The 17,958-nt window shown below is 42.0% G+C and overlaps 1 protein-coding gene across 7 annotated transcripts in view; it reads left to right on the top strand.

Annotated features, from left to right (window-relative positions):
• The window catches only part of NSD2 (nuclear receptor binding SET domain protein 2), a 107,360-nt gene that overhangs the window by 37,981 nt on the left and 51,421 nt on the right, over positions 1-17,958 (top strand). For all 7 annotated transcript variants that reach the window (XR_004778749.2, XR_007708253.1, XR_007708252.1 and 4 more), the window contains exon 2: positions 2,415-3,039. Coding sequence is in view for 4 of the 7 variants with exons in the window: in XM_035547319.1 (XP_035403212.1) it covers positions 2,443-3,039 (597 nt within the window). In the remaining 3 variants the exon portion in view is untranslated. The remainder of the gene's footprint in view (positions 1-2,414; positions 3,040-17,958) is intronic.

The following is a 17,958-nucleotide window of genomic DNA, read 5'->3' as shown; positions in this document are numbered from 1 at the left end:
TTTTTAATTTTTTATTTTTATTTTTTTTTTATTTTTTTGCTTTAACCATGTAGTTCATCAATTGGAGGTAGTCGCACAATGCATTTTCGGTGCTGGTCCTGGTGTGAGAAGCTGTGGAAGCGGGGAGCTGCGGTGTTCAGTGATCTGGCCAGTTCAGGTAGCCACTGGAGGGCGTCCACAGCCACAGAAAAGCGAGCACTGAGTTTGCAGCTGCTCATTTGTAGGCTTTTTTTTTTTTCTTTTTCTTTTTAGATAGAGGGAATTTAGATGCCTAGATCGAATCTCTGCTTTGCTTTCTGGTTTACTCTATTAAGAATCTGGGATTTTGCAACAATTTGGTGTTTTAGTTTTGTTTTTATTTTATTTTAATTTTAAAGTATTTTAATGTTGTCTCAGTAGCCATAAGCCTCACATGCTCTGTAATGGGTTTGTCTTTCTGTTGAGATTTATAGAATTTGTCATCAGTGGTTACTTAAAATAAATGTGATTTCAGTTAAATCTGCTGAATCACAGTTTAAAACATTGTCGTATTACTAATTGGGCTGAAGTCTTTTTAAAAATTGTCCGTGTTTTATGAGAAGATCTTGTGGAATTATGTGCGTTCTCTTTTGGTTTACTGAGTTCTTTGTTCTGCTCTGGTGGGGCTTTGAGTTTCCATTTACCTCTGACTCTTCTTTGAAAGGGTTAATGCAGTTGACCAGTTTCCGCTCGTATTATCAGAGATTTTATTGATAATTCAGACTTCATCTGGCTAAGAGACTGGAACCTTTTCTGTTGCAGACTCCCTTGGTAGGCTCTTCCTACTTTGTTAACGCCAGCTTTTCAGGCTGCTCTTTGTCCCTGGAGAATGCAACTTCCTTTGTCCCCATATTTTCATCTCTCAAGTGAGTCAGTAAAGCTTGCGTGGAGATGCACCCTTTTATCTTGTACCTACGTTAAGGCAGTATGTTAGGGAATACGGGAGCATTTGCTAAGGAGTCATGGAGTTTGATTTTTTTAGTTTTTTGTTGTTGTTGTTGTGCCTTTTTGCATCAAAAGTTTTCATTTTGGCCAATTGCTTCAAGTTAAGGCTTAACACCCTCACAAAGCTTTACCAGGCTAGGGTAACGCTCCCTTGTAAGCATTTGTACACTGCTACTCCAGACATAGACAGCAAATACGTGAGTTCTCAGAAATAAGACAGTCATAAGAATTGTAACTGTGTATGGTAATGAACAAGCTGGTAAGGTTTGGAAGAGATTTCTTTTGTAGAAACTGACAATTCAGCAGTTATTCACCATGTTTTTAACTGCTAGTTGGAAGCAAATGAGACTGGGCTTGAGGAATCTTTGGCTTGGCATGGGAGTTCTTGGACTTAATCACATGTGACATGGGTTACCTGAAGCCTGGATATGATGATTGATTATTATGCTGGGATTTTGTAACATTTATGACAATGTATTTCTCTGTTGTGTATAGTGGACCTGCTAATGTGAAGAGTCTATGTATATGATTTTTAAAAAAGAAAATGGTCGTGTTGCCAGATTGAGGAGATAAAGCCAGCACAAAGGAGTCTTTCTGCCATATATGTTTGTTTGCTGAGATGGTATAAAGTTGAAATGGGCAGGACTAGAGTTTAGAACCCTCAGAAAACTCGTCTCGGGCATATTTGGCTTGTTGGATTTTTTCAAATCTCTAAATGAAAAATGGCTGTTAGATGGTGTTACTTATTAGAAACCTGAAACTCCAGTAGTTGCTTTGACAATTTATATTTGGCACAGTACGTCCGCTGGCTTGTAGGATGATCTGGTTCCCAGTGGACTGTTGTTCATGATACAAAATGTTCACCTTTTATTTGTTTTCATAGCTTTTGAGATATGTAGAAGACTGAGCTGTATGGATTCCTCGGGAGGTGTGCTTAGGTGGAAAACTGGGGGCCTGTTCATAGAATGTGGTGGAGAAGCTTGTGATGCTGCTGTCCATGGTGTAGTTGTACAGTAAAGCAGCCTGTGGGGTTTGACTCTGGCACAGTCTCTTAGAATGAAACTCATATGTTTTACATTGTTATTAATGATATTAACTTGTGTCTAACTCTTGTTTTAAACAGTGCAATACCTCTGAGTGATTCGTATGGATAGGACCCATGCTACAGAATGTTAATAGGTTATTAAAATGAAAGCTTTAATTTTTCTCTATGGTTTTATTTTAATAAAATGATGATTTATCAATCTATTTTTCTTGGGATCTTTCATAACACATTGACAGATACTAAAGTATTCTGGTTATGAAGTTTGTAAGCAACACTTTTTTTGGTAAAACTTTGAACAAAGTTAATTCTGAATGATATGCCGTTGGGGACATCTCTATCTAAATACTTGGTAGCTTTTCTCATTTTTGTATTATTACAAATATTTTGTCTTTTTGTCTTCTTACAGCAGTGTAAGACTGGAAACATCTGGCTGAATGGACTTTAGCATCAAAAGAAGCTCTCAACTGTTAACTCGAAAAATTAACTACATAAAAATGAAGCAGGTACCAGAGATCCTCGGAAATACCAATGGGAAAACTCAGAATTGTGAAGTTAATCGTGAGTGTTCTGTCTACTTGGGCAAAGCACAACTTTCTGCCACTCTACAAGAAGGTGTCATGCAAAAATATAATGGCCACGATGCTCTTCCATTCATCCCAGCTGATAAGTTGAAAGATCTAACTTCTCGTGTGTTTAACGGCGAGTCTGGGGCCCAAGATGCCAAGCTGCGTTTTGAACCCCAAGAAATAAAAGGAGTTGGAACACCACCAAACACTACTCCTATCAAGAATGGCTCTCCAGAAATTAAGCTGAAAATCACTAAAACCTACATGAACGGGAAGCCTCTTTTTGAATCTTCCATTTGTGGAGACAATGGTGCAGATGTGTCACAGTCAGAAGAAAATGAACAAAAGCCAGCAAACAAGGAGAGGAGAAACAGAAAAAGGAGCATAAAATATGACTCCTTACTTGAGCAGGGTCTTGTTGAAGCAGCGTTAGTGTCAAAGACTTCAAGCTCCCCTGAAAAGAAGGTACTTTTAAAAACATTTTTATTTCTTTTGTTAGGTTTGTTAATCATACTGATACTTCATTTGTTCATATGCCAGTCGTTATTTCAAGTATTTCAATAGGTGCTTCACCTGAACAAGTCACTTTTTATGATATTCTCACTCTGCCCCAACTAAAGATAGATGTGTTGTAGTTCTGGTCCGTGCTTTTTGTCTAAACTAGGAGGACCTCCTAATTCTGTTTCCACACAAGTAAAGTAAGTCTCCAGTGCAGATCAGGGCATGTAGTCATACGGGATGAGTGAAAGAGAAGCTTCATCCAGCCATGCAGCCAAAACCTAGCCAGGACATGCACCTGAGCAAGGGAGACTGGGAGGCTTCTAAATTTAGGCATAGCCTTTACCTGGTTTTGGCAGTTCAGATGTAGTCCTTACCCATACTTGTGATCTGAAAAGAGCTGACTTTGCTTGCTATAACCTAGTGAAGTGCACTGCTTGAAAATGACTAGATACTTCTATTATATGTCATTAACCTCTGTGATCAAGGTCATCTGTTCTTTTGTTTATTTTATACATAGGCAGAAGTGGAAATTTCACTTTTTTTTTTTTAAATCCACGTTACCATATTGAATATAAGAGTGCTCTTAGAGCTTTTCCCTCTTTGTTTAGTTCTTGTTGCTAGACTCCATTTAAAGGAAGGTAGCTTAAACTCATTTTGTCTCAGAGAAAGAAACCTACATAGCAGGGATATTTTTGTGGATTACTTGCTGGTAAACGTAATATACATGATAGTGTTGAATAACAATGGTGGTGAATGTTGATGAATGCTTTGGCTGGTGAATAGGTCCAGTTTTTACATGCTTTAAATGCAAAACGAATGTTAGTTTTCTTTCTGTCATCTGCAGTTTTGCTAATAAATGTTGATTCTTACTCTCTCTAAAGGTTACACATGCAGAGAAGAACCGCACACTGCTGCTGTATTAATGATTATTGCTTACCCTCATTTTTTAAAACCACTTAATAAATGAGTTTACAAATACGTGTAAACACTCTTAAGTATTGAAAACATTATTTATGATTTCAATATGTTATTCCTTGAGTGATCAATATTAGTATTTTCAGGATTTTTTGAAAGAGTTTGTTTTCTTTAATTTTACTAAAGAGAATGTGTTAACACTAATTGGTTCAGATTTTTCCAAATCGTTCCTCAGAGGTAAAAAGTATGGGTACGGTCAGTAGTTGGAATAATTCTTTGTCCTGTTCGTTGTTAATGAGTGAGGGCAAATTAGAAGAAAAGGTGGTATCTTTATTAGCATTAACAATTCTAGCGTATATGTTTGGCTTTATTTAAAGATAAGGCAGTATTTAGTATGCCCATCTCTATAATTTATTCTGATACCTTTCACATTGGTTGCCAATTGAGGCTGGCCTTTAATTTTTTGTGATGAGTGCCTCATTTAAGATTGGTCTGGGTTCTTTCAGTTGTTCTATGGCCAGGAATTGTCAGGAAAAAAAATGTGAATGCTGTTTCCCACAACACTTGGGACTTGATGGCTGGAGAGTGGTGCCAAACCAGTGGGCCACCAGACTGCCAAAACAGCCCGACCACCTGCTTGATCTCAGGCTTTGCAATATTATAACCCTGGTCTTTTCGGAGCACTTGGAGCAGAGGGGTCAAGCCTCTGGTTTTGCTGGTTTGTTTGTTTGTTTGTTTCTTGCGTGGTGCGCTTTAAAGCACAAAGGGCAAATGGAAAAACATTTGAAGATCACATGATGTTGTTCTGTGATAAAACTCCTTAATTGTAAAAAGTCCAGGGCTTTCCTTTCTCTTACAGGGAGGGTTTGCAACTGAGCAGGTTTAAAGGAAGAAAAACCATGCTAGGGAGCATGCGGAAGGAGATTTTTCTAATTTGTTCACATGTAGACTAGCAGTATGCAGGTGTTCTCTGTGATCACAGCTGTAATATCTCAGTTATCAGTGTTCTTGTTTCAAGCCCCTGCTCTGTGTTATTTCATTGCCGGCATCCCAAGGCTTAATGTTAGTGCATTGTACCGCGGTTTTGTGTACTTGACCGTGGCTGCAAAGCGGAAGTTAGAAAAATGTCCTTGGAGTAAAAGCTGATTAATTTTGTTCTTAGATAGCTGTTTACCGTAGGTTACAAGTTAATGTAGAACCTGATTGTCTGGTTTGGGTTCTGGGCTGCTTTTCTCTCTCTGTTTCTTCTTGTCCGAGCTCTTACTCTTCTATTCAGCAAAAATTGCCACGGATCAAGTACTGCCTTTTGTGCAAGGTAATAATATCTCTGTTTGATGGACGTACCAGATTGCTATCTTGCTGAGGTGAGAAGCATATCGTTTAACAAATGTTCCACTGCTCTGTTGTTGGGTTTTCTTGTTTGGACATTTTTCATTAACATAAAGGAAGGTTGTCCAAAACTTTATCTGCAAGCAGGTCTGCAGTTGGGAATAAATGTGATCTCCCCAGCTCTCGTGTGATTTAGGTTTCTGTTGACACCGCAGCTTTTTCCAGGCCTCCGAGGAACAGCTGTGTTGCTTTCACTTTCCCAGTTTGAAGGAGAGGAAGTAGTACAAATCATGGCAAATCCCTCCCTGCACTGCATTTCACCCACTTCCCTCCGCCTCCAGTACCTCTCCATCGGAGGAGTTTGCTTTAAAGGAAATAAAGCGAGTACATAAATCTGCAGTTCTCATGCTGGTGGTCCCAAATAAGAAGAGCTCAGTGTGTGTTGCAGACACATTTGAGCTTGTTCTGCAGAAGCCAGTCTGGGCCTAGAAGCAGCAGTTGGCCCTTTTGGCATAGCCTCCTGGCGTGGCTTCCTAGCATGGGTGCAGTAGCTCCGAAAAGCAGCAGTGCCGTGTCCGTAACAAACCTGGAAGGTCCACGAGCCGCTGTACTTGCTAGCTTAGGGATTCCAGCTGTGCAAGATGTACATGATCCAAAAGCTGTACCTTTCACTTAGCTTTCTATCCAGTTTTCTTGCGGCCCTCTTGGAGTGTTGTACCAGAAACTTGGCAGCTTGTTGCTCTTTCTACTCGACAGAGTTTGTAATGACTTTGCAGCAGCTACCTGGGGACAATTGCAAGTTACTGGAGAAATTTCACTAGTCTGCGTCGTGTGTTTGTGTTGCCATTTCATCTTCACAGAGAAAAACTGTTCTGGCCAACTCCAATATATCTGATGACTAAATAACCTTATAGGACCTTTCCCAGTGAATGGCAAAGATTTAGAATCCGAGTAAAGGTAGAACAGAAGTAGTCTGAGGATTGATTATCTGCTGTTTTTCATGTTTCTGTGCTAGATACTGAGAGGTACGGACCACTGAAGGTGCTGATGTTGCTCTGCCCACTGCTTGCAGCTACTCAGTAGAGCCAGGCAGAAACCCCCAAGTTGCCTCTGTTAGACTGGAGAGCTGCACTCATCAAACACTGATTATCCTGTTTATAGCTGCGAGGAGTGGAGAAAACAGACGTGTCAGAGGTGACCTGTTCTGTTTTAATTACCAAAAAAGGAAGAAGAAAAAAAAAAAGTTAAATAGATCTTTTCGAGGAGGAAGACTTAATTTATTGTTTTTCAGCATCAGTTATTAGGAATTCCTGGTTGAGTATGATTACATAACTTGCTGTGAAACGTGCAGCTAAACTGCCACAGGAGCCAGGATGTGCAGTTGCAGGGTAAAATGATATCTTGGACTTGATAACTTTTCTTAATAGGCTGTTGTTGAGGTATCAGAGCCTGTCTTCAGGCAAGTGATAAGACAGGCTTCCTGGCTGCTGTCACTAGAAACCCAGCGGAGTGGGAGTCACCTTAAAATCTCTTCTGGTGATCCCTTCAGGAGCAAGAGAAATGACTGCTTATCTCTTCTTTTGAAGGGTTCCCGAGCTACAGTTATGCTTTAGCCTTTAGTAAAGGATTATGTTGAGCTATGCCTTGAAAATTTGTTTGTTCTAAGCAGTTCGTAACATGCAGCAGTAATTGTTACTTTGGAATTTCAAATCATTCATTCTTAGTGTCTCACAGGAGAAGTATTTTAAAGAACTACTTGAAAGCTAAGTAGCACCAAAAGCGTACAGCATCAAGAGTATACTTGTTTTGGGAGAGATTAAAAGCTACGGAGAGTCTCGGAGTGGATAGAAAATTAATTGCAGAAAGCTGAAGTCTTTTTTTCAAGGCTTTCTGTACCAGGCTTCTGGTTCTTGTATGTAAAGTGTCCAAAGGAAGTATGCTTTCTGCTTAAAGCTGTTGTCTCAATAAATATTTTGTATATTTGTGTGGAAAAAAATGTGAATGTTTTTTTCTCCTCTATTCATAAACACATTGGTGAACGAATCCAAATCAAATATGAAGTACCTTGGCGTGATGATAGAAATGATGCATACAAATAGCCGTAACAAGTCAGATCCAACACCCATCTAATTCGGCACCTCTGCTCAGGCGGGCAAGGGTCAGCAGAGGCTGCACAAGGGAGGGTATAGGCATGGCAAAGCACGGAGCGGTGCTTTCTTTGGACACACTCAGCCTCCAGCAGTTTGTGACTCAGAGGTTTCTAGAGCTTGTGGCGATGGCTTTGAATTTAATAGCTGTGGATGGTTGAATTCGTGGAAGAAAAGCTCAGCTTTTTTTTGAGCCAGTATGAACTTCTTGCACGCGTGCCATCCTGTAATGGAGCAAGTTATATATGATGTTAAGGACCAGTTCTTTTTCCCTTTTGGTTTGCCACCTATTTCTCTTGATGATATTTCTCATAATACTAGAAGAAGGGATCGTGAACAAACATCTCTTTTACTAATAGCTTTATAGATTTCTTACAAACGTGGTCATTTTTCCTTTCAGCTTGGAGAGTCCTAGTCCATTTTTCTACATAGAGAAGCTAATCCAGAATGTTACTTCTTGTTATCATCCTTCTTCTGAACTTTGGTGCCCTTTGGGTTCCGTCTCCTTTTTTGAGAATGGAGGGCCAGAACAGTACAAGACATTCAAGATGAGTTGTCTTGTGGATGTATACAGTGGCATGACAATTCCTCTATATATTCTCTGTTACATTATAAATAATGTTATATTTAATTGTAAAAAAAACAAACAGAAAAAACACATTTGGTTGATTCTTGACTGCTTCTGTGTACTGAGCCTGTTTTCCGTAGAATGTCTTGAAAGCATGGTGGCAGAAAGAGGATTTATCACAGAAGTACCTGAAAATCCTTGACTTGGGTCTTCCATGTATCTAGAAATACTCTAATAAATTTGTGATTCCTAGACCCCAGATCAGATCTATGCATTTCTCTCCCACCCATGTGTTACAGAGTGTAGTAAAACACAGGTATGGGTTTTCTAAAGTCTTTATAGAGCCAGCTTGATCAAGATGGGTCTGATTCCTAGAGTTTTCCGTTCAGCGTCCAGTGACAGTGACCCTGAGCAATGGGAATACATTGCTTCCAAGCCTGGGCTGCTAGCATGGAGGTTAGCTGTGAAGCAGGGCCCTCAAATTAATTTTTTTTGGTAAAATACATGGTTACTTCTTGCGGTGGTTTCATCCTGCTGGACAGCTGAACTCCAACACAACCAGCAGGGGGAGGGATATGATGAAAAGAAAAAGGCTCCTGGCTTGAGATAAGGATAATTTCATTAAAGGGAAAATGAAAGGAAAGAAAAACAAGCAAAGACCATGGGGAAGCAAAGAGAGAGAAAACAGTTACTCCCTGCTTCCCATCAACAAGCGATGTTTGGCCACATCTTGGGAAGCAGGGCCCCAGTATGTGTAGCAGCTGTTCAGGAGCAAGCATCATCTAATTTAAATGCTGATTTCTGAAACGTGGAACTTTTCCAGCTGCAACCTCTGCCCCTTATTCCCTATCATTGGTGTCACAGTCGGGTTCTACTTAGTTCGTTACGCTTGCATCATCTGATCGTTGTTACATCCAACATACAGCTGTGTGTACATACCCACCATGACTGGTCCCTGTCCCTTAGCACATCCACAGATACTGTCTTCCTGTTCTGTGGGCATCTCCCAAAACGTCCATAAGAACCAGGAGTGACTTAGGCCTCAGGACAGGAGCAGCAGCCCGTTGGCTTGCTGGCTGCCAGCACCAGCTTAGCTGGAGTCATTGCTGCGCTCACCCAGCTCCTTGTGAAGTCGACCTGTCGTTGGCTCTGCAGTGTCTTCCTACAACAAGTAACTCAGAAACAGATTAGTTTCTCCCAGGGTTGAATCTCCTTGCGGCATACACATGATATCCGTGTCCTTTTGCATGACCCACCTAATGTACCCAGGTCCCTTGGGCATGAGCAGGTTTGCCATTTCCCAAGGCAGGAACAACCCACGCTTCCCTACGTGCACTACGGGGACTTTAGCTCCTCCTGCAGTGTGTAGGGGGTTGTTTTGGCAGAAACAGGATGGTTGTCAGATACTCTGGTGTTAACTGGTCATGTGGCTTCTGCTAAATTTGCACCCCTGTATTTCCGTGCCCCAGCACCCAATACCCGTAGCATAGTCTTTCAGTCCACTGTATCTCTCGGTCTTTCCAGAGACTTGCAGGTGACAGGGGATGTGATGCACCCAGACAGTGCTGTCCCTCTTGGCCCAGGTTATGAGGTTATTTGGGAAGTGACTCCTGTTGTCTGATTCTGCTCTCTCTGGGGTACCCCAATGCCAGAAATTGCCTTTCTGGGCCCAAGATGGTGTGTGGGGAAGTGGCATGGTTCATCAGGTATGTTTCCAGCCACCTGGTAGTTGCTTTCACCACAGCGAGTACATGGTGCCTGCCCTGGTGGTTTGTGGTAACAGTCCGATGGAGTTGATTTGCCAGAGCTCACCGTATCAAAATCCTGGCCCCCTACTCCAGGCCTTGCCCTCATGGCTCACTTGATCGCAGCACAGGTTTCACACTCATGGGAGACCCGTGTGATGGTGTCAGTGGTCAGGTCCACCCCTTGATCATGAGCCCACCTGTATGTGGCATCTCTCCCCAGATGTCTTGATGTTTCATGGCCCATGAAGCTACAAACACCTCACCCTTATGTTCCCAGACCAGTCCACCTGAGCCACTTCAATTTTTGAAGCCTGTGATTCTGATGTTCTTCAGCGGTGTGATTCTTGGGTGTGAGTGCCTACATGCGGTACTTTTACAACCATGTTTTTCACTCGGGTAGCGATGTCTGGCCACAGTGCAGCAGCCCAGGTGGGTTTACCTCTGTGCTGTAAAGATAGAGTACTGGCCACTCTTCTTTCAGCAACGTTTAGGGCCAGTTTTATGGCTTTCACCTCTGCAAACAGACTTGCCTTGCCTTCCCCTTCAGTGGCTCCCACGGCTCATCAAGTGGGACTCCACGCAGCAGCTTTCGATGGTTGCCTACAACACGACAGGACCCATCGATGAACAAAACATAATGCTTTTCTTCTTCTGATAATTCATTATATGGTGGTGCCTCATGGGCATGGGTTACTTCCTCAGGTGATACTCCAAAATCTTTGCCTGCCAGCCAGTCTGTGATCTCTTCTAGGATTCCTGGGTGGTTGGGTTCCCCATTTGAGCCTGTTTTGTAATTAACGCTACCCACTTACTCCATGCAGTGTTGGTTCCATGGTGTGTAGAGGGGATTCTCCCTTTGAACATCCGCTGTGGCACAGGTAGCTATGGTGCCACAAGGAGCTGTGCTTGTGTACCACCAACTTCCGATGCAGCCCACCCCACTCATGCTGCTGGTATCTCTTTTTCATTTGGGGTGTAGTGGGCTTCTGATTCTTCGTACCTGGCTCCAGAACCCCAGAGGTTGACCTCAAGTTTCTCCTGGGGTTTTCTGCCAGAGGCTCCAGGTGAGGCCCCCAGCCTCTGTGTAAAACCCATTTTGCACAGCTGGTCCTGCACAGACAGGCCCAAGGGCTACCGCACAAATTAATTCTTATTTAATCTGTTCAAAGGCCTGTTGTTGCTCAGGACCCCACTCAAAACATTTCCTCTTTTGAGTCCCTCGATGGAGGAGACTGCCAAGCTGACTGTAGCCTGGAACATGCATTCTCCAGAACCCCACAGCCTGGGAAAGCTTGTGTTTCTTTCTTATTAGTTAGTGGGGACATAGCTGTTACCTTAATGATCATATCCTTAGGAATATGGCGATGTCTATCCTGCCGTCGTATTCCCAAGAACTGGATCTCTCATGCAGGTCCTTTGAGCTTGCTTTGCTTTATAACAAAACCAGCGTTCAGAAGAATTTGGATTACCGGTGCACCATTGTGGTAGCAGTTGGCACCTGCTGTTCTTCAACCCTCAGCAACCCACAACAGAAGGGTCTTCTGAGAGGCCAGGCAGGGTAGACTGCTGCGTAATCATCTCTGTACTGAAGGCAGCTGTGCCAAAAGACCACTGGTGCCCTTTTGGATACTTGAAATGCCTTCTCCTGAGGTAGTCTGTGCTGAGGAGTCATGGAGCCTCTGGGACAGTTCCAGTGGGGTGCTTTTGCCACTCATTCCCAGTTAGGCTCCCCTTGGCCTCCAGTACAGTTAGCTGTTGGGATCCCCGTCGCTCCAGGAGTACAGACGGGTTCTTCCCCTTGGTGGCTTGATGGCATTAGGGTACACTGCGTGCCGGTGTCCACCAGAGCCTTGTGCTCCTACGGGTCCGATGTCCCAGGGCATCAGATCCACACAGTCTAGTAAATCCGGTTGACCCTTTCCTCCAGCTGGCTGGAGGTAGGGTTCCACTTTTGCAAATGTGAAGCAGAAGTCCCTTCATTAGGGTCAGAAGGAGTATCAGCCCTTCTACTCCATCTGGGGGACTGCCCAACATTGATTTGAGCAGTAACTTTTCTAGGAGACCCTCTCTTGGCTGCTGTATTTCCTTGCAGTTCACCTACCCGAGCTCCTAAGGTTGAGGTGGGCTCACCGTCCCACTTCCTCATGTCTTCCCTGTGGTTCACACCCGACAGGACCATCTACTGCTCGTGCCTCGCGTCTAATACTCGTGTCTAATACTCGTGCCTCTCTCCCAGTCCCTGTGTCAGTGTCCCTTTCCCTAGAGGGATCCCAGCTGCTTGGCACCCTTGCCTCTAATTCCTGGCTACCAGCCTGGTTTCCCAGCATCGGAGCAGCTGGGTGGTGATGTGCTCACCTGGGAGACAGCTGAAATCCTTCCGTATATCTCACAACACACCCAGGTTTAGGGATTGGATGGTTTCTGACTCATTTATGATCTGTCTCTTTGTCCTCCCGTTTGTGTGATGGCTCTGCTCTAGAGCCACCTGCCTCTTCCTCTTCTCCCTCCCAGAATTTAGGAGGAGCTCCTTCCTCCCTTACCAGCGGAGCTGACTACCTTTCCATCGTTTCATCTTGACGGTAGGGTGACTGACGCTAGCGATGTTTGTCCCTTAAACCTCCAGCAGCTGATTTCCGGAGGAGCAAAAAGAGAGTGTAGTTGTTAATGTTCTCCAAGAGATGGTTCCCGAAGTACAGAGATGATAGTAATGCAGGACCCAAATCCCAGATTAGGCTCAAGGCTAGTGCTTTACAGCACAGTGAGCTGAAAAAAACCAAGCACAGCCTTTAACGAGTTCTCAGATCTGATATATAGCAAAAGAGAGAACATGGCACAGATCACACAAAACAGGAGCACGCAGAACAATGTTAAGAGCAAACCAGCCGACACTGCAACCAGCAACTGTTAAACAAATATGATAATTATAAGGTCCCTCTAAAACGCTCTGGTCGAATCTGTTGTTATCTCAACCCTTCTCAACCCTTTGTTGGGTACCAAAAAGGACTGTGGTGGTTTCACCCAGCTGGGCAGCTGAACTCCACCACAACCACTCCCTCACGCCCCCTTCCTCAAAAGAAGGCAGTTACTCCTTGCTTCCCATCAGCGAGCAATGTTCGGCCACATCTTGGGAAGCACGGCCTCGATACGCAAAGCAGCTGTTCCAGAGGACAGAGGTTTTCATAACAGCCCTCCTTCTCCTTCCCCTTCCTCAGCGTTTATTGCTGAGCATTCCAGCACGTGCATGGCCTATCTACCCCTTTTCCTTATCCACCCAGCCCAAAGGACTGGTCCAGGACAACACGAACATTGAAGATGCCGGGTTTACCTTTTAAGTTTCTTGCATCTCCAAGCTACAAGGCTACTTGAAACAACCCTCGAGAGCTGGCAGATGTAAAGGAATCTCACTGATTCAGAGAAGGCTGCCAGTTGTCACCTTGTTTTGTACTCATCATTGATTTGTGCGTTCCAGGACTTGTTTTTGTTTTATTTAGGTCTTTGGACGCTGGTGTGGAAATGGTAGAGCAGGCAAAGTGGTAAATTAATTCTTCCCGTTCCACCTCAACGGCTGATGGTGTACCATAACGTAGTTGAGAAGTTAATGACTTTTTTGTTTGTTTCTTTTTGTGTTTTTTTTTTTTTTTCCTGATAATTTCCTTATTTTCAGTCATTGCACTGGTGGTGTCATGATTGAACACTGTCATCTCATCTCCACACGTGCATTGGCAGTTACTGGCTGGAGCGGCGAAGAATTTGGTTATTTCATTGCTTTTGTCGAAGCTACAGTGAAGCCTCTCTGTTGTTCTGCTCAGTTTTCTGCTTAAGCAAAATAATGCATGTCTAAGTTTCGCATTTAGCTGAGAGTCAGATCTTCACTTCATGGCTGTGCTACTTGGACGGATTTACAGAGGGATTTTTGGGAAACTTTAGTGATCTGTCCCAGATGTCGCTTCTGGCCCTCAGAGCCCCCTTTTGTCAAGAAAGAAAGATGCTTTGTAGTAACTTTTACACAAAGTAACCAAAGCAAAATATTTTTGTCTGTCGTGTAACACTGGTGTCAGCCTCCTTTACAAGTTTCCTCATTCTGGAGTAGATTTCATATAGGGCACCTGAACCTTAAGACCTCTGAAGTTCTTTGTTCGCAGACGCTAATTGTCGGTTTGCCCATTGCCATTGTTTAGTTATCCTATTGTAAATAAATAGGCCCAGCCAGTCTAACATTTATATAACCGCTTTTAGGGAAAACTTAACGGAATTGTTTCCTCGGGCATCATAAAATGGACAGCAGCTAAAAATGTAACTTGTCAATAGTAAGGAATGAATTCTTCTCTCACAAAGAGAGTTTGTAAAATGCTTCATTTTAGAAGCCCAGTATGAGAGGGAAAACTGGATCTTGCCCAGACGGTTGTTAATCAAGCCCTGCTGCACTTGGGTGAAGAAGGGAAGCGAATCTGTGGCCTCAAAGTACCTAATGATAGAAACACTTGAGATATGTATATATATTTGTATGTAAATGTAAACTCGAATGTATGTTGAGGATGCTTGCAAAGAACTAAAATAATTTTGAATCTTAGATCTTGTAGAATTGACAGCACTTTGGACACATGCTTGATGATGTTTTACTGTGATGACCAGCCTTATTCATATGGGATTGGGGTATTCCTCGTTGGGGTTTCCCAGGTGTTCTGCACATCTTTTATGCTGAAAATAAGGCATGTTTCAGGAATTTGCTTCAGCATTGCCAAATCAAGGTAATTGATACTCTTTCTTGCATTTCATCTCCAGAACAGGAGGACCTACTAGTTACGTGTAACAGCACAAAGGAAATTGCTTGCCTGGAAACCTCCTGTGCCTGCTTTTATGTATGGGGATTCAATTTAAAGATCTACTCAAAAAGCAAAGTGGTATTTGGACCATATCAAATTATAAGTTAACTAACAGAGGACCTTCATGCCAAATCAGCATTTATTTTATTTAAGCCTAGACTTCAGAAGTGCTCTTGTTGCAAAAAAGAACTGTAGAGATTAAGTATCTGCCTTCACCGGAAAACAATGTTCTGGAAATGTAGTTGGCAGTTGGCAGTATTATCTGGGCTTGGTTTTCTCTACCAAGAGTATCAGGGTTCAGAACATCTACCTGTGCTCCCTTGGATGTTTGTGAGCTACCAAGGGGAGGATAGCTGCTCAGAAAGTGCTGTGGGAAAACTTTTACCTACTGAACCTTACAAGAGTATAGGAGGGTGCTAAGGATAAGGCCCTGGTTCAGATTCTAGTCTGAACCATATGTGAAACCATTGTACATGCAGATAACAGAACACATATGGATGTGGCATTCTGAAAACCTCTAGGTATACTGAGATGATTCAGCTTTCGTTCTGTTGTCCTATGTGACATCTTTATGGAAATTCTGCAGAAATAACTGGTTCCTGTGCTAAACTTCCTCCCAGCTCTGCAGTCATGCTTTTCCAGACTTGTGTAGCATCTTCTGCCCACACTGTGTCATATACTGAGATAGAACATTTAAACTTCAGAGCATGATCAGAGGCCAGAGAAGCTGGATGTAGGCAGAAGTCTTTTTGTAATACGCTCTATGAAAGGTTTCATTCATTCTGAACAAGCATCATGTAATTTAAATACTGATTTCTGAAACATGGAACCTTTCAATGGGAAGCCAGTAACTTATGATTTAAGAGGTCATCTAAATGTAAATGCAGAAATTCAGCAGAGCTGCTGCATGAAACTGCTCTTCACGTTTGCAGAACGATTGAGGACTGGGAAGTGTTCCAGAACTTGCGTCTCACTGCATCTATCTGTGAATGATTGAATCTGTTTCTCTTCAACTCTTCACTCCAAAAAAAAACGGTTGTATCCTAGTTAGTAAGATACTGTGTTAAGATTATTTCTAAAATACTTGCTCATGTAGTGTTTGTGTAAAGGGAGATTGCTGATTTGGATAGACAGATTGGTTTTTAAATGTAAAAGCATCTAAAAAACATCTCATCTGCTTGAGACTTGATAATGAGGGAACCAAAGCCAGAAAAAAATAATTGAAATGTAACCAGACGTTTAGTGGTTGATTTGAAATACAAATTTGAGCTTTTATGGTATTTTAAAATCCATGATCTACATCATGAATTCCTGTCTAAACGTAAATGGATTTTTATTGTCTTCTGCTTTCCTATCATCCTGGAGGGGAGTGTCCTGTGTGGTGAAAGGCAAGGTTCTGTCCATGAGCTGCTTTAGATGAATTTGTGAAAAGAAATGGAGGAAACAAATCTACTGTCACTAAACCGGTATTTGATTTTGAAGAGCCTCAACCATCACAGAGAAGTTTTTAGGGGATCTACAGGTAGAGCAGTGATTTCTTTCATCCTTGTTTGTCTTCTTACTTAATAGCTTCACCAACTGAGCGCATGGAATAAAGATAAGTAAGTCCTGGTTATGCCAGAAAGAACCAAATATAGTGTCTTCGTCAAAAGTAATTCTTCACAGTGTCATGATTTTGATCCCCCTTTTTCAGGTGCTTAGTAATGGAAGAAAAGATAAGTTGAAGATAATTGTTCTAGAAATTTAACATGGCAGGGTTTAGTAAAATCTCTGGGTTAGTATAAAACAATTAGTCATGTGAAAAACTAACAAAACAACTCCCAGTATAGCTTGTCCAGCTTCTTGTTCTGATCTGAGCTTTTGATGTCCTCTTCCCCCTCGGTTTTTACCTTACTACACAATACAATGCATATTTTGCGAGGGTGTTGCAGGTGTTCAGAGCAAGATACTGTTTGGAGAGGCGTAGATTGAGGGATTTGCACTGATTTTAGTCAAATATAAGTTTTGGTTTTGAGGTGATCTGATTTCATGAGATTTTTGCCCTCAGGCACAGTATGAGAAGAAGACATTCCTCTGTCCCAAATGAGAGGAAACAACACATTAGGAGAGGAGCATCCCTCCATTCCTTTGCCTGAAGATTGATCAGTAATTTGTTTTTTGTCAAATTACATTCTTGATTTTTTCAGGAAGCAATAGTTTTCCTAAAGATGTAATTATGATGGTTGTTTTCCAAGGAAGAGAAGTTTGGAATCTTTGTCCTTTAACATAAATTCTTTGTCCTTTGTTTGTTTATAATGTGCTTAGTCATTGGTGAGTTTAAGTGACAGAGCGACCTTACCAAAAGAGTCTTTTCTGCTCTGCTGCTCCCTGCTCTCCAGACAAGCTCCCAGCTCTCCTGAACCTCTCAAAGGAATGGAGTTTGTCCTACAGCCACTTCCTTAGTTCACCATCTTTCCTGATAGAGAGGCAAGAGAAGACAAAACATTTTTACTTCTATTTTTATTACACAAGTCCATGATAGAAACGGGAGTATTAGTGGATGAAACACAGCACGAGTAGATAGCAGGACCAGAAAAACACGTGGTCTTGGTCAGCAAGCAATGTCTTTTTCATAGTGAAGAGACAGGTTTGACTATCTATGTTTGTGTGTTTTAATTTTGATTCAAAGTACATTTTAACTGCATATATTCTGTTTCAGAACCTTGATTATTTTGTTCAAGTTTCTTTGTAATGCTAGTAATTTTTTATTCTCGAGTGCAGGTTGGCCTTCAGCAGTCTGAATATTTGTAGCATAGCCTATTATAGTGCAGGCTAGGAGAAATTATTTGATACAGAATTATAAACTGATATTACTTTGATACAAACTGAATTGAAAATGAAGACAGAAGGGAAGATATCTTCAAGTCGTTCTGTATGTGCTTCCCCGTTATGTTGTAGAAGAGAACATTTCTTTATCTGTCTGAATTGTTCTCTCTCTTTTTTTCTTATCCAATATTAGATTCTCCACCAGTTTTTAACAGTGTTCTTTGTCTAATCCCCTTTTGACAATTTATAGTGGGACGAAGTTTTTCATGATTTCTGAAGCTTTCTAAGTTTGTTTAGTAAAATGCTATTTTTCGATGCTTCATGTAATTTGTAGTAAGTTTGAGGGGTTATAATTCTTTGCACGTGCATGCACATGTACACAGAATAGATAATTATTATGTTAGTATCACTGCTCCTTACCACTGATCATTTTAAAGCAGATAATTTATCTCAGTCTGACATCACCGAGTATGCCTTGTAAATGGTTTCAAAAAAAAGAGTACATTTGTCCTTTGCCAACTTAAAACTGATCACAGTGTTTTCGTAAC

The sequence above is a fragment of the Cygnus atratus genome, chromosome 4 (assembly GCF_013377495.2).
Source record: "Cygnus atratus isolate AKBS03 ecotype Queensland, Australia chromosome 4, CAtr_DNAZoo_HiC_assembly, whole genome shotgun sequence".
Taxonomy (NCBI): domain Eukaryota; kingdom Metazoa; phylum Chordata; class Aves; order Anseriformes; family Anatidae; genus Cygnus; species Cygnus atratus.
The sequence above is the reverse complement of the archived record's forward strand: the minus strand, read 5'-3'. Positions and strand labels throughout refer to the sequence as shown.